Raw genomic sequence first — 13,772 nt, forward strand, 5'->3', positions numbered from 1 at the left:
ATGGGTACTGAAATTGCAGGCCTCTCAGAGGAAAGAAACCATCATAAAGAGCCCAGTGGAACATCTGCCCAGTGTGTAGCACAAAACAAACAGAAGCTGCTTGGGTGTGAGACAGGACCAAGGTATCCCTCTATAAGTGTAAAATCAATAACCAAGGATCTTAAAGTCCTACTGACTGCCCAAAGAAACAAACATTGCCCTTCAAGGTTATATAGTAAGGCTTCCTGAATCCTAGACTCTATGAACTTAACTAAAATGAATAACTCTATGAAGCTAAAGTTGCAATCAAAAAGCATTCCCCTATTCCTGCCCTACAAAAGTTTTACTGTCCAGTTTCAGTACCCTACAGTCCAGTTCTCTTATAGTGTGTTGGGAGAGTGGCTTAATTCATCACAGCTGGCCCAGCCCTACTACTCTGACAGTGCATGCGCTAAAGGCATGCAGCTGTGGACTTTCCTCTACTCACAGAGAGATAGTTAACACTCTCCCTGCCAACCTGGAAGGAGAGCTAGGGATAGGGATAGAAAACAATACAGTGTTTGCTGATGGTTCATACTGTAGTCCTGAGCTCTGTTTTGGGCACCATACCTTTGCTATTGCTAAGAAGGAATAAATCTGGATAAGTACAATGAGGCTGGTGAGAGGTATGATAAAAAAAACTAAGACTATTAAAACTGGAAAGAAGAAGAGTTAGAAGGGGCTTAATCTAGCCTTTAAGATTATAAAGGATATAAGAAGAACTGATCCATCCTTCCTTGTTTCCTTGTCTCATAATTAAGGTTAAGATTTTGTCACAGTTACTTTTAGTAAAACTCAGACAGGTCATGGGCAATAAAAAAAAAATTTTTTTTTCACAGGAGCCCATGACCTGTCTCTGACTTTATTAAAAATAACCAGGGTGGGTAGGGCTGGGGGGAGGAGGAACGGCAGCTGAAGTCCCAGGTGGCCAAGCCACCCACAGCCCCAGCTCCAGTGAGCACAGTCACAGGGAGGGCATACAGCACCAGCTCCGGAGCAGGCTGCAGCCGCGGGGCAGGGGTGCGCAGCGAAGGCTGCAGCCGTGGGGTAGGGGTGCACAGGCCCAGCTCCAGCTGCTGACAGCTGAAGTCAAAGATGTCACAAAGGTCTGGTAAATATATGTCAGAGGCCTTGGGATCAATCACCCTCTCTGCTTGATTTAGAGACGGGAATTGCACTTGGATCTCCTCCATTGCAAAAAGGTGTCCTAGTCACTCAGCTATATGACTTTCTCAATCTCTCCTGTTGAAAGTGTTCCACTGTGCCTAAATAATGAATTAGTCATGGGAAGAGGGAATTGAACTTGGGGGCATCTACAGTAGTTAGAAGCTCGCTAACCCCTGTGCTACATGAGAGCCTAGCATAAAGGTTTTTCATTCTCTCCTGTTGAAGCTGTTCCACTTTATATAAACTACTTGACTAGTCATTGAGGCTATGAGCGTGACTGACTCTATAGCCTTCTGGTTACAGTACTCCACGAGGCAGTGGGAGAGCCAAGGTTGAGCCCTCGCGCCAATGACTACATCATTATTTATACCCAATGGAACCACTTCAACAGGAAAGAGCCAGACTGCCCCAGGGGCTAAGGTGCTCTTCTGCAATGTAGATAACCCCAGTTCAAATCCCTATATTACATCCAGTAGAGGGGGGGGAATTAAACCTAGGTCTCCTATGTTCCAGCTGATTGCTCTCATCACCACCACCATAGCAGTTATTGGGAGGCACCACCTCCTTCAGTCATTTTGTGAACAGCACCTAAATCCCCCAAAAAATTGTTTTGGCCAAAACTGACAAATTTGTATCAAATTCATGAATAGTTTTGGGTCAATTGAAACCTCATTTCTCTGTGAATAAACTATTGGTCTGAAAAGCTTCACCCAGAACTAGTCATGGATTACAGAGAGTGGAATGGATTAAAGAGAGTGATACCTATCAATTGTAAAATGCTGCTGGGATGTATGTTAATAACTGTTCAATATATCCAACACGGAAGGGAGTACTATGTACATCCACAAAGGTCAAATGCATATTGATCCAAAACAGGGGTAGCCAAAGTACAGGTTGGTCAAACACAGCAGTGTCCACCCTCATCTTTAATAAGGAAGACTAGCCTGAAGGGGTTCCAGAATCCAGTGCTACATCTTCATTTGAGCAGCTTTTTGCCTGGTCAAAATGAAGAATTGCATGCTGGGACCTATGGCATTCACAGGCTACCCCATGCACATTACGTATGTACCTCAGGCTCCTGGAAATTTGGACATCAGCTGAGCAAAGTCTATGCAAACACTACCCCAAATTTCCCACTGAGAGTGTGAAGTGTAAATTTGGAGATAAAAAGATTCGATAAGAGGAACATGAAGGATTCTTCCTGATGGGGAGAACTGGGCGATTATTGATACATGGTGAATACATCTCTTTCCAGGCACTCCCTTCTTCCCCTTCATATTCTTAATTCACTTCCAAGGAACTCCGAAAATGTGTTAGGGAAATAATATAACCAAGTAGCATGAAAGCATAATACAAATTCTTCATTCAGCAGCAGTCCCCTAACCATATATTCCTCCCCTCCGCCCTCTCCCCCAGATAAAATGTGTCTGTGTTTACCTATTTGTGGTGTAAATTCTATGACCATCCACACCACCAACCTGAAATTACCAATAATAAGCTAAAATAGCCTCTGCACTTGCAATAAACACTCTAGAACAATGCCAAACTGGATTTGAGGGTGCCCTTTGTGTTTTATTTTTCTACACTAATCCTTTACTGATCAGCCAAGAATATGTGATTGAATTAAACTGTCAATTGTCTAATTTCAAGGAATATAATGAGACTTTTATGGCTGTAAATAGTTAGGTTTTTTTAAATAGCTCTGAGTGAATCTATGTAGAAAAAGCAAATAGGAAAGTTCCCAGACTGAATGAAGGTGCCCTGCCTACTTGTCCTCCTAAAAGTGCCATTGGTGATCCAGTCCCTACTAAGATGAAACAGGGTAACAGCAGTATTTTTCCCTCTTCCTTCCCAGACTCAAAAAAACAGTTCCAACAATGTGATGCTTCATGTTGGACCTGTGATAGAGCTGCCGAGGTGTGCACTTCATGTCCAGAAAGTAAGTGACATTCAGCTTCTTTGGGAAGAGTTTGTAGTTGGCTAGATGCTTCGGTATATTATATATTCCCAGGGAATATTTTGGTTAATGGATAGTAGAGGTTGTTTAATCTAGCAGATAAAGGCACAGCAAGATCCAATGACTGGAGGCTGAAACTTGATATGATCAGACTAGGAATAAACCATTTATTTTTAGCAGCAAAGGTAATTAGCCATTGGACAAATTTATCAAGGGATCTGATTCCCCACCCACTCAACCAGAAGTTATGGGCTTAATCCAGGAATTATTGGGTAAAATTCTATGTTATTCAAGATGTTAGCCTGGATGATCATCATGCTTCCTTCTGGCCTTAAAATCTCTGAGTGAGTTGGCCATAAGACTGACCTTTTTGGAAAATAGCTTAAAAGAATGTTGCAGTTTTTAAAAAAATGGGAAAAAACCCTAAATTTTGGATTTGCAGGAAATGCAAAGTTAAGGTTCCATTTTTAAAAGAAGAAACCCACCAATACGCTACTGCAGGTTTGGCCACCACAAACAAGATCCCAGAGTTATTTTGTTAAGCCTTCTCAACTGTGCCATTTCATTGGGGTGGGTGTATTGCTAGGGAGATTTCTTCTTGCTGAGAGCTGTGTACGTACATGCCCTCGAGGGACTTTTGGCGACCTGAAAAGTTCGAAGTGTGAGAATTGCACAGATGACTGTGAAAACTGCTCTGGCCCCAGGCACTGCCTGAAGTGCCAGTCTCACCCACAGCGGCCGCTCTACCTACATGAAGGCAGATGCTTTCAGGAGTGCCCCACGTAAGTTATTGTGTATTTTTTCCCTTGTTTTGTTGATTTACACCAACTTTCAAGTTTGCTCACTAATTTTTAACTGTGCCACTTGTCTCCATAATTTAGGTCCTTCTAGATAGGACATCATAAACTCCTGTTATGGAAATGTTAATGTACCATTTTGGCCATCAGAAATTATGATGTGCTGAAACAATGTATATGTATACAGTTGGATGAAGTAATTTACTTTACTCTTGTTAGCAGAGGCTACATGTGAATGTAAGTAAGTAAAGTTAAGCACTAGGCGTGAACTCCTGAAGTCAATGGCAAAACTCCCATTGATATCAATGGGGCCAGGATTTCACACTCAGTGTAGATCTTCACATTGACTGAAAGTAACCCTCAACAACCTTCTCTACCCTCTCCCTTACCCCCAAGAATACAGGATAAAAAAGAGGCAGGGTATGGGCACAGAATGGGGGTGTCTGAGGAGTTATGGACTGAAGCACAATCCTGAACATGCAAATGGAGAGCTTAATCATATACTATCTTCTTTGGTTTTTCTCCTACTATGCATCAGTAACCTGGCAGTCATTCAGCAACAAAGGTTCCCATTGACTCCAATGAGCATTGATCAGACCCTAAAGCAGATCAGGTTCCACTGCACTCTATATCCTACTTATCACTAGTTACCAAGTGCATGTATACATAATGCTCTATGCTGTGTAGGATCCAGTCCTTAGTGGCCACCACTTAGTTTCTTTCTTTTGGGAAAACACGTCCAACCCTCTTCCTCTGTGATTTACACTAATTTATTGGCTGTATTTTCCTACCACCATTTGCACATCTGCTTACTGTATTAAGTAAATCAGAGCATCAAAGGGACAGATTCTGATCTCATATACACCAGAGTGAATCTGGAATAACCACATGAAAGATATAACTGAGATCAGAATCTAGGCCAGAGTGGGTTCTTTCAGCCTACCCATGCAAAAAATGAACTATAACCCACTGATTGCAAAATAATGCTGTAGCGTTATTACACTAACTTGTGTTTGTTTCCAGAACCCATTTCCCACATTTTTTGCATGGAATCATGCAATTTAATTCACCTTGTTCATCTATACCTGCTGCATCCCCCGCACTTTTTGCTGTCTTCCAGAGTATCTTGCCAGACCCATTCATAACAGGGTTTCAGATACTGGCCTTCCTACAACAAAGTCAGCCCGAGTTAAGTTTCAAGTTTCAGCCCCTAGGATATTTTACATTACATTTATCACCTACTCCCATTTGCAAGGTATCACAGAGAAACACTGGTGCTCTCATGCAGTTCTAAATGTCTTCTTTTAGAAGCAAAGTAAGTACTGTAGTGTGCAGGGAAGGTGTTCTAGATATCTTACTGATCCACTACTCTCTTGTGACAGAGGCATTTAGAAAGAGTGAATCAGCAAAGCAAGGTGAGCTGTTGTGCTTGAGAGGATAAGTTCCCACGACAGAAGAAAGGGGGGGGAGAAGGGATTGGAAGGATATTGAGAAATGATAAGAGAAAAGAAAGGAAGAAGATAGAAACAGGAAAGATGGAGGTGGACTCTCTTCTCTTCTGTTTCCTTCTTTCCAGCTTTCCTCTTAATTGACCTCCTTGGCTTTCTTTGGAAAGTACTGCCCCTTGCTCTTTTAAAGCATTCCCTGAAATGCCAGTAAAGCACTGGAAAGCACCCCTCTTTGTGAAGGCTGCCTGGGTGTATGTGTTAGTGCAAAGTAGATATTGTGCTGGCACTGCTTTCTATACTTGTTCCTTCCTCAGTTTTAGAAGATGACTGCATAGTTTTGAATTAGTAATTATCTCAAACAGGTTATTGGCCTCTCTCCATATATTTCTTTTCAAGATCTTAAGCAGAATGAAATGTGCCTCCAGCCTGCCCTTCCATCTCCTTTCGTCTATGAGATACAGGCCAAGCCTAGCAAATATTTTATTATGATTAATCCTTCCAAACCTAGAATGACTCTGGTTGCCCACAGCTGCTCTATGTCAGTCTGCTTAAAGTTGCTCTGCTTTCATAGTCCAGGGCACATTCTTTGTAGGATCAGATTATGTCGAAGTTCAGCCACAAATTGCATCACACAGATCCATGCTGGAATCACCATATTAGATGTGCTGTCATCTGGTTATTAGAGGAGAGTTAGAGCTGCTTCTCAGAAAGGCTCCTCACCATTTACCCACAGGCTGTATAACACAGGTATCAGTGTGACACACTCCTGACAGCAGAATACACTCGCCAAAATTTTAATAGCTTCTTGAGTGACACTTCTTTTGGATGTGATCATGTTTTTCTAGCTCCTTCCTAAAAAAAATAAAATAGTGGAGATATCCTATCTGCTAAAACTGGAAGGGACCTTGAAAGGTCATGGAATCCAGCTCCCCGCCTTCACTAGTAGGACCAAGTACTGATTTTGTCCCAGATCCCTCAGTGGCCCCCCTCAAGGATTGAACTCACAACGCTGGGTTTAGCAAACCACTGAGCTATCCCTCCCCCCTCGCACCTCTACAGAGTTGTTGACCTTCCATTGTAGTGCCTTCTACTAGTGCAGGAACAGCTCATCCCTCCTGGTGCTGGGGGTGAGATCTCTCTCTTCCCTGATCCCCATCCCTCCCACTACTCAGGGGTGTATCTTCTTTCTGCTTGTCCTACCACCATTGGAATGATATCTCTCTTCCTTCTCCTGAACCACTGATATCACTGCTGCAGGCCAGGGCCGCCCAGAGTGGGGGGGCAAGTGGGGCAATTTGCCCCAGGCCCCGCAGGGACCCCCACGAGAATATAGTATTCTACAGTATTGCAACTTTTTTTTATGGAAGGGGCCCCCAAAATTGCTTTGCCCCAGGCCCCCTGAATCCTCTGGGCAGCCCTGCTGCAGGCAGTGGCTTCTTCCTTCCATATTCTGTGCTTCTCCAGCCTGGGAAGCAGAAGGAGGACACGAAGAGTGAGTATCACAGTGACACCCTGGTAGGCAGAAGGAAAGAATTCATGGGAAACTTTGCTAATACCATGCAGCCTTCTGGATGCTGGTGATTTTGGTGCTGCTAAGGGATGATGTGGTGCAGTGAGCAAAATATCTTGTATGAGATGTATGGCACATAGCAGTTCTTTGTGAAATCTGTCCATTATGAAGCTCCTGGTTCACCCAATACATTTTTATTCCTCTATATTTGCAATAAACTGTGCCATCAAACTGTGCCAGAAATGTGCTCTGTCCTACCATTTGTTCTGTTTGTCCTGACTCTCTAGGGGGTATTTTGCTGAAACTGGTACCTGCATCAAGTGTAGTGGATCCTGCAAGACGTGTGAAGGAAATGCCACAAAATGTCAGTCCTGTGAAAGTCCTTTGCTTCTGGAGCAATGGGAATGTAAAAGCTCCTGTTCTGAGAAGCACTTTGCCACCAATGGAATCTGTAAACACTGCCCTGAGATGTGTCAGGAATGCATTCATGAAAGTGCATGCAAAGGTACTGCAGGGAATCAGCATGGCATGTATCCACTTGGCTAAGATAAGACCTCGCTGAAAATATACAGACTGGCAAATATTTGTTGAAAGAGATAGTTCTTCTGTAGTTAACAAAAATGAGAAAAGTAACTTTAATTTAATTGTTAAGCTACTCAGTGCTAATGAGCACTGTATCACGTGATAGGATTTTTAACCAGATAGAGCTAGGAATGACACATGTTCAGTATTCCTTTTTCTGTTCTTTTTTTGTGTTTCAAGATATTCCTCAGGTCCTGGCTTTCCACTGCCTGGCAACTCAGTTAGTCATTTACATTTGTACAAGGTGGATGCAAAATGCTACCATTCTAAACTAGTAGCATTTTACACTGACATTACACAGGTGCAAATGGCTACACAAGATACAGAGCAGTGGAGAATCAAGCCCACTGAGTGTTCATGCAATTAATGATGAGTGAACCACAAAAGTTTTGGGGATTCTGTTTAGTTGGGCTGCTCACCCCAAAGTTTGAATGGTTGTGTGAATTTCAAGGGCAGGTAAAACTGAGCAACTATCTGTCAACCTGGAAGTGTAAAAGTGGGTGACAGTGAAAGGTAATGAAAAAATGGTTAAACTACAAGGTTAAAATAAACCCAAAGGTAGAGATCAGATCAGCCCATAACTCCATATCCTAACACATCCAGCCTCTGGGGAAATTCAGATCTGGATGCAAATATTCCAGACAGACCCTATTTCAGTAATGAGCTGAACAAAAGTTCAGATCCAAATATCCCTGAACTTTTGAGAAGTTTGGAATTAAATTCAGAGGTAACTTTGCATCATAGGCCCATCTCCATGCAGAGGTTCAATCTAGGTATAACCTGAATTTTAGTAAAGGCTCTAGGACAATTTTTGTTTTTTATTATTTTTCTGAACTAGTTTGTCCATCCCTAGATGTAATGCAGCAGGTGCTATATTCAGTTTTTGTTGGTTTTATCAGTAGAAGAAAATAAGCTGTTCTTTTGCTTAGCCAGCTGCTTTTCTTTTTCCTTAGTATGCATGGACCAGTTTTTCTTGCACAATGGGAAGTGTCTGCCGGATTGCCCTTCTGGCTTTTATGCAGACTCCAGGAGTTGCTCTCCTTGCCATGAGGACTGCAAAGAATGTGATGGGCCTGACTCGGATGACTGTAATGAGTGTGCCAGCAGGTCCTTTGTTTTGCACAATGGCGAGTGCTTTGGAGAATGCCCAGAAGGAACTTACTATGAAACAGAGACAGAAGATTGTCAAGGTATTATTTTTTTCCCCAAAATATGGAAACAGTCTTAAGTAGAACCGGTTGAATAGTATTAAAAGTGATTTGGGGGTGTTGTTTAATACATTTACCATTGATCCTGAAAAAGAGGAGAACAGCAAGGCGGCAAAATGTGCCAATGCCACAACATTACTTAGTCTAGTCAAACAAGAGAAGACTGTGAGAAAGCCAGAAGTTAGGTGAATGGGCAACATAGTTGGAAATGAAATTTATTGACAAGTGCAAGGAAATGAACATGGGAAGTAATAATTAGAACTACTCATACACATTACTGGTTTCTAAATTATATGTCACCATCCAGGAAAAAGACCAAGCATCGCTGGAGATGGTTCAGGGAAAACCACTGCTCAGTATGCAGTGGCAGTCAATAAAGAACGCAAACTGTTAGGCTATAGAAAGAATGGGATAGGAAATAATATTTAAACAAACACACAAACCTTTCTCCAGTTCCCCAAATGAAAATATGCCCCTGGGTGTATGTTCGCTACTTGACAAATTAAAACTACTTAAAAAGAATCTGAAATTAAAAAAAAACAGTGGTGAAATACTTGCTGTTTGTACATTTCAGAGTGTGACAGGACATGTCAGATTTGCTCCTCTTCCACTGCCTGCCTTACCTGTAAAGAGGGCATGGTGATGAACAGCCAGGGTCACTGTGTGACATCCAAGTATTGTTCTCTCACTGAGTACCACGATGAGCAAACTCAGACCTGTAAGCCTTGTCACAAGAGGTGTTCTCGCTGTACAGGGTCTGCTGAACATCAGTGTCTTAGCTGTCCAAAAAATCGGCATCTTCTCAGTAAGTATCATGCTTCTGCAGCCAGGTTTTATTTTGTCTTCTCCTTTGAAGATATGTGACATATGCAGATCCCCATTAATCATGGTGCTTCAAGCTGCACTTCTATTGCTCCTTTTCATGAAATGTCAAGATGGTTGGTCATGGGATCCATATTTCAACAGGCTGAAGCCAATCTGATCATTGCAAGTCCGGTATGACAGATAGCTTTCAGGTGTTTGTGCCACAATGCAAACATGCCAGTTGATTCTTTGGAGCTAGTCAAGAAAATCTCTTGGCCATATGAGACCAGCCCTGGAGTTTGGGCAGATATTTAGGTTTGGGCCTGACAAACTTTGAGGGCCAAAGCAGAACTTCTAACCATCATGACACTTTACGGCTAACAAAGAACTAAAACTTTTCTGTTACTTACTCTCTGCTTGCTTTCAACTGTCTGTTCCTACAGCTTTGATTACAAGTTGGTGACTTGAAAATCACATTAAGAACCATCTGGGTTCTTTTAGCCCTGCTTGCATATTTTGCAAATTCAAACTATTTTGCGCACATAAAACTCATGTATATTTGCAAATATGGATTTGTTCAAATGCCTTAGCAGGTTCTGAGTGTGAAATATAGATATACTCACAAATATACAGACATCGTTAAGGAGACTTGTTGAAAAATTGTCCCCAGATCAATTCTCTGTTTGACTGCATTTCAAGCAAACCAATGTTTGAAGTAAAGAACAGAAGACTGGTTTGCCTGAGTAAGGACTGGGTGAATATTGAAAGTCCATCAGGATTTAGTATTTAGTGAATAGGTGCACATAAAAAACAAACAAAAATGAACATTTACAAAGTTCATCAAAGGCCAAATTTCCTCCAGAGAAGCGAGCTTCTGTATCAAAACTAGAGAAATGTTATTGTAAGATCAAATCCTGATATTTATTTATTTATTTAGTGAATTTGTCTTAAGGCAAAAATAAATAATTTTGCAGAGAAATACCATTTTAATCACACATTTCTTCTTGCTTGTAGTCATCATAGTGTGAGAATATGATAGAGATGTAATAGAGTTGGGCATTAGCTAAAGCCTGTGATCCCAATCCTAGATCCAGGCTTGAATCAGAGTTCCCAGCTCTGGACCAAATTTGAACACTGAATCACAATTCTTTGATCTTTGGAAAGTTCAGATGTTGATCCAGATTTTGAACCCGCAAGTTTGTGAGGGTACAGATTTGAGGGTTTGGTTCAGGCCCCTTTCCACTACTAATGAACAATATCATTTTGCTCATTACTGTTTCTCCCTTAGATTGAGATAGCTAGACAGGCAACCTGTAGTCCAGAAAGTGGCAAACAAAATATCGAAGAAATAATATTAGTAAGGAAAAAAATCTTCTCTTGACTATCTGTAACCTGAGTATTGAAACACACAACACAAGAAAGATTATTTCACTTTGTTAGTAGTCATTGTTCTCCTTCACCCTAATTTACATTGGGTAGGTTGAAGCCCATATGGTTAACTGTCTTAGTGCTAACATTACATTGCAGAATTAGGTTCTGTTGATTTCCCTCTGAAATCTCAATGAAACATTGTGATATTCATGATACGTTTGGCAGGACTGTAAGTGTGTTCTCCCATCACACAAAGCAGCAGCCAAGCTGCTCAATTATTCACTGGGATTAAACCCTTTGAGCTATGAAGGCTCAAAATTCTCATAAATCCTATAGATGTGACCAAATATGCATCAAAACTGTGAGCTAGGTATTTAGAATCAAAAGCAGAAAAACCAAGAGATAAATGGTGCTGCAGATGGAGGGATAAAATTTCCTGAAGATTATTTTTTCCTTTGTATATTCTGATATAAATCGCAGATGCTGATGGTTATTAATTATTATTATATATGATAAACTCTTGATAACTTTCAGGAATTAAAAAAAGACGCAGTCCTTGCCCTGAAGAGTTTACAGTCTACATTAGGCAGAGAAAATGGAGACAGACAAATGAAGGGATAAGAGTTAAAAGGCATAAAAATAATTAGTACAGCAGGGCACTCCCTTTCTGGCTCTGCTGTAGAATCTGAGATGGAATATGTCATCTAGCCTCAATGGGGAGAAGAGAATATTGTATGTGATCCTTGGTTCTGCATTATTCCCTCTGCAGATACAACCTGTGTAGAAGTGTGTCCTGATGGATATTATGTTGACAGAGATGAGGGACGATGTTTCACATGCCACAGCACCTGTGAGACTTGCTATGGAAAACACAACACGCAGTGCCATACCTGCAGATCGGGCTGGTACAAACAAGGAAAGGGATGCGTACAAGTCTGCACAGTTGGGTAAGGCTCCAGGATGGATAGCTAAAACCTACATTGGACAGAGAGCTTTGCTAAACATGTAGCCTTCAATTCTGCTTTTTTTTCGATGAAAGTTTCTCATGTTATTTCTCTACACTAAGGGTGCTCTCTAGGGACAATTTAGGATTTCCCCAGCAAAGAAATATGCTGGAGCGAGATCTCCTGAGTCCTAGTCCACAGGCGCATCTGCTTACTTCATGACTGAATTTGCCCCACTGTTTTAGAAAGTGCTGTTCTTTCGCTAAACTCAGAGGCCAAATGTCAAACGTGCATTAAAGGGAACACCCTACATCCATTAAGACTGCGGTTTTGCAAAGAAAAGAGTAATCAAGAATGAAATCTTTGCAATAGCTGAGAGGAATGGATCTTTTCTGACCATGTAAACATTTTCATATCTTCACCTCTTCTAAAACTTCTTTTAGATATTATGCAAACAATTCCATCGGATTGTGCGAGAGATGCCACAAGAGCTGTAAAGAGTGTTTGGGACCTCAGCCCACAGACTGTCTGTCCTGTGATACATATTTCTTCCTGCTTCACTCCAAGAATGAATGTCTCCCCTCTTGCCCTGAATATTATTATGAGGATCGTGATACAAACACCTGTGAAAGATGCCACCCTACTTGCAGCTCCTGTGAAGGTAAGATCCTACATTATGTGCTTCTCTGCCACAAGAGCTTTAAAACATGATCTACATCTCTCTCCAACTCTCTCTGCTCAAGTTTTTGGTAACACTGTGCAGTAGGAAACTTACACGTTATGCAAACATGTTCATTTATGAGAGTTGAACAGTTTTCTAATGATTCTGTACTTGCTTCGCCAACGTATCACTAGACAGATTTTAGAAGTCTGTTGGCTACTAATAATTGTGCTGTAAAACAAGCTCATTGCTGGACTCAGCACTTATTCCACTGTAGTCCCATTTAAATCAATGAGGCTACTCACAAAATGAGATACTACTCAAGCTCAGTAAGGGGATAAGGGGCTAAATTCTGATTCCCTTATTCACGTTGAGTACTGCCTTACTTTGTGACTAGTGACAGTCCCATTGAATGCACTACTCTGTGTGAGTCAGGGTTTCAGAATCTGGTTCCAAGTTCTCAGAGATGAATGATTCTCAAAGGAAGGGGCAGAAAATCGACAGCTAATGAAATAAATCAAACTAAAAGCACAGACTTTAGGGTTCAAGGGTAGTAGGACAAAATGTGTTTTGAAATACAGTCAAATATTTTTTGAAGTTCACCTTGAGGCACCATCCATTTTGTACTAATGCCATTCTAATCCAACCTGGTGCTTATTTATTTATTTTTAAAAAATTATCTTGTATCCAATTTTGAGCTGGGCAGTGTTATTCTCCTTGGACTTAGATGGTTTCCTTGTTTCTCTGAATGGCATCAAATGATAGCTACCAGGTGCTATTCTGTAGCTTAGAATGTACTATATGCATTGAAGAATGCAGATGGTTAATTACAACATAATAATATTTGAAAGCAACCCCTGGAATGAAACATCCCCTTTGATATCTATTAAAATATAGTTGTACAGGCAAATTATTTCAATCAACAGCAATATTTTTGGCTTGGATTTGGAATCAGAAATATTGTTATAATTTACAATCTGCCTCCTACACATGATTTTGTATTTGTTTTGCCATTAATACTACTGGGCACATTTCCCACCATAGTTACAAAACCGGAGCGATTGAATATGAACGAGCCCACTGGTTAATAATCCTTCTCCTAAACAAAAAGTGTATGGCCTGTAACTGTTGTCACATTGCGGTGCTGCCCCAGCAGCACTGGGGACGAACTATGGTTGGAGAATCATGGTTCTTCTCCTGCTCCCCACTTGCTACAGGGGGGAAATAATTTATTCCAGCCTGGAAAACTGTGAAGTTCTGTTGATTGGCACTTTGAGGGGGAAGAGTCATGGCTCTACCCAGGTC

At 41.3% G+C, this 13,772-nt stretch overlaps 1 protein-coding gene across 3 annotated transcripts in view; it reads left to right on the forward strand.

The window, feature by feature from the left end:
* Positions 1-13,772, forward strand: part of PCSK5 (proprotein convertase subtilisin/kexin type 5) — a 296,986-nt gene that overhangs the window by 277,721 nt on the left and 5,493 nt on the right. For all 3 annotated transcript variants that reach the window (XM_024105417.3, XM_042850577.2, XM_065550516.1), the window contains 7 exons: positions 3,041-3,124; positions 3,729-3,924; positions 7,185-7,402; positions 8,433-8,669; positions 9,262-9,492; positions 11,632-11,809; positions 12,250-12,467. In XM_024105417.3, the coding sequence (XP_023961185.2) occupies positions 3,041-3,124; positions 3,729-3,924; positions 7,185-7,402; positions 8,433-8,669; positions 9,262-9,492; positions 11,632-11,809; positions 12,250-12,467 (1,362 nt within the window). The remainder of the gene's footprint in view (positions 1-3,040; positions 3,125-3,728; positions 3,925-7,184; positions 7,403-8,432; positions 8,670-9,261; positions 9,493-11,631; positions 11,810-12,249; positions 12,468-13,772) is intronic.

Source organism: Chrysemys picta, chromosome 6 (assembly GCF_011386835.1).
Source record: "Chrysemys picta bellii isolate R12L10 chromosome 6, ASM1138683v2, whole genome shotgun sequence".
In the NCBI taxonomy this organism is placed as follows: domain Eukaryota; kingdom Metazoa; phylum Chordata; order Testudines; family Emydidae; genus Chrysemys; species Chrysemys picta.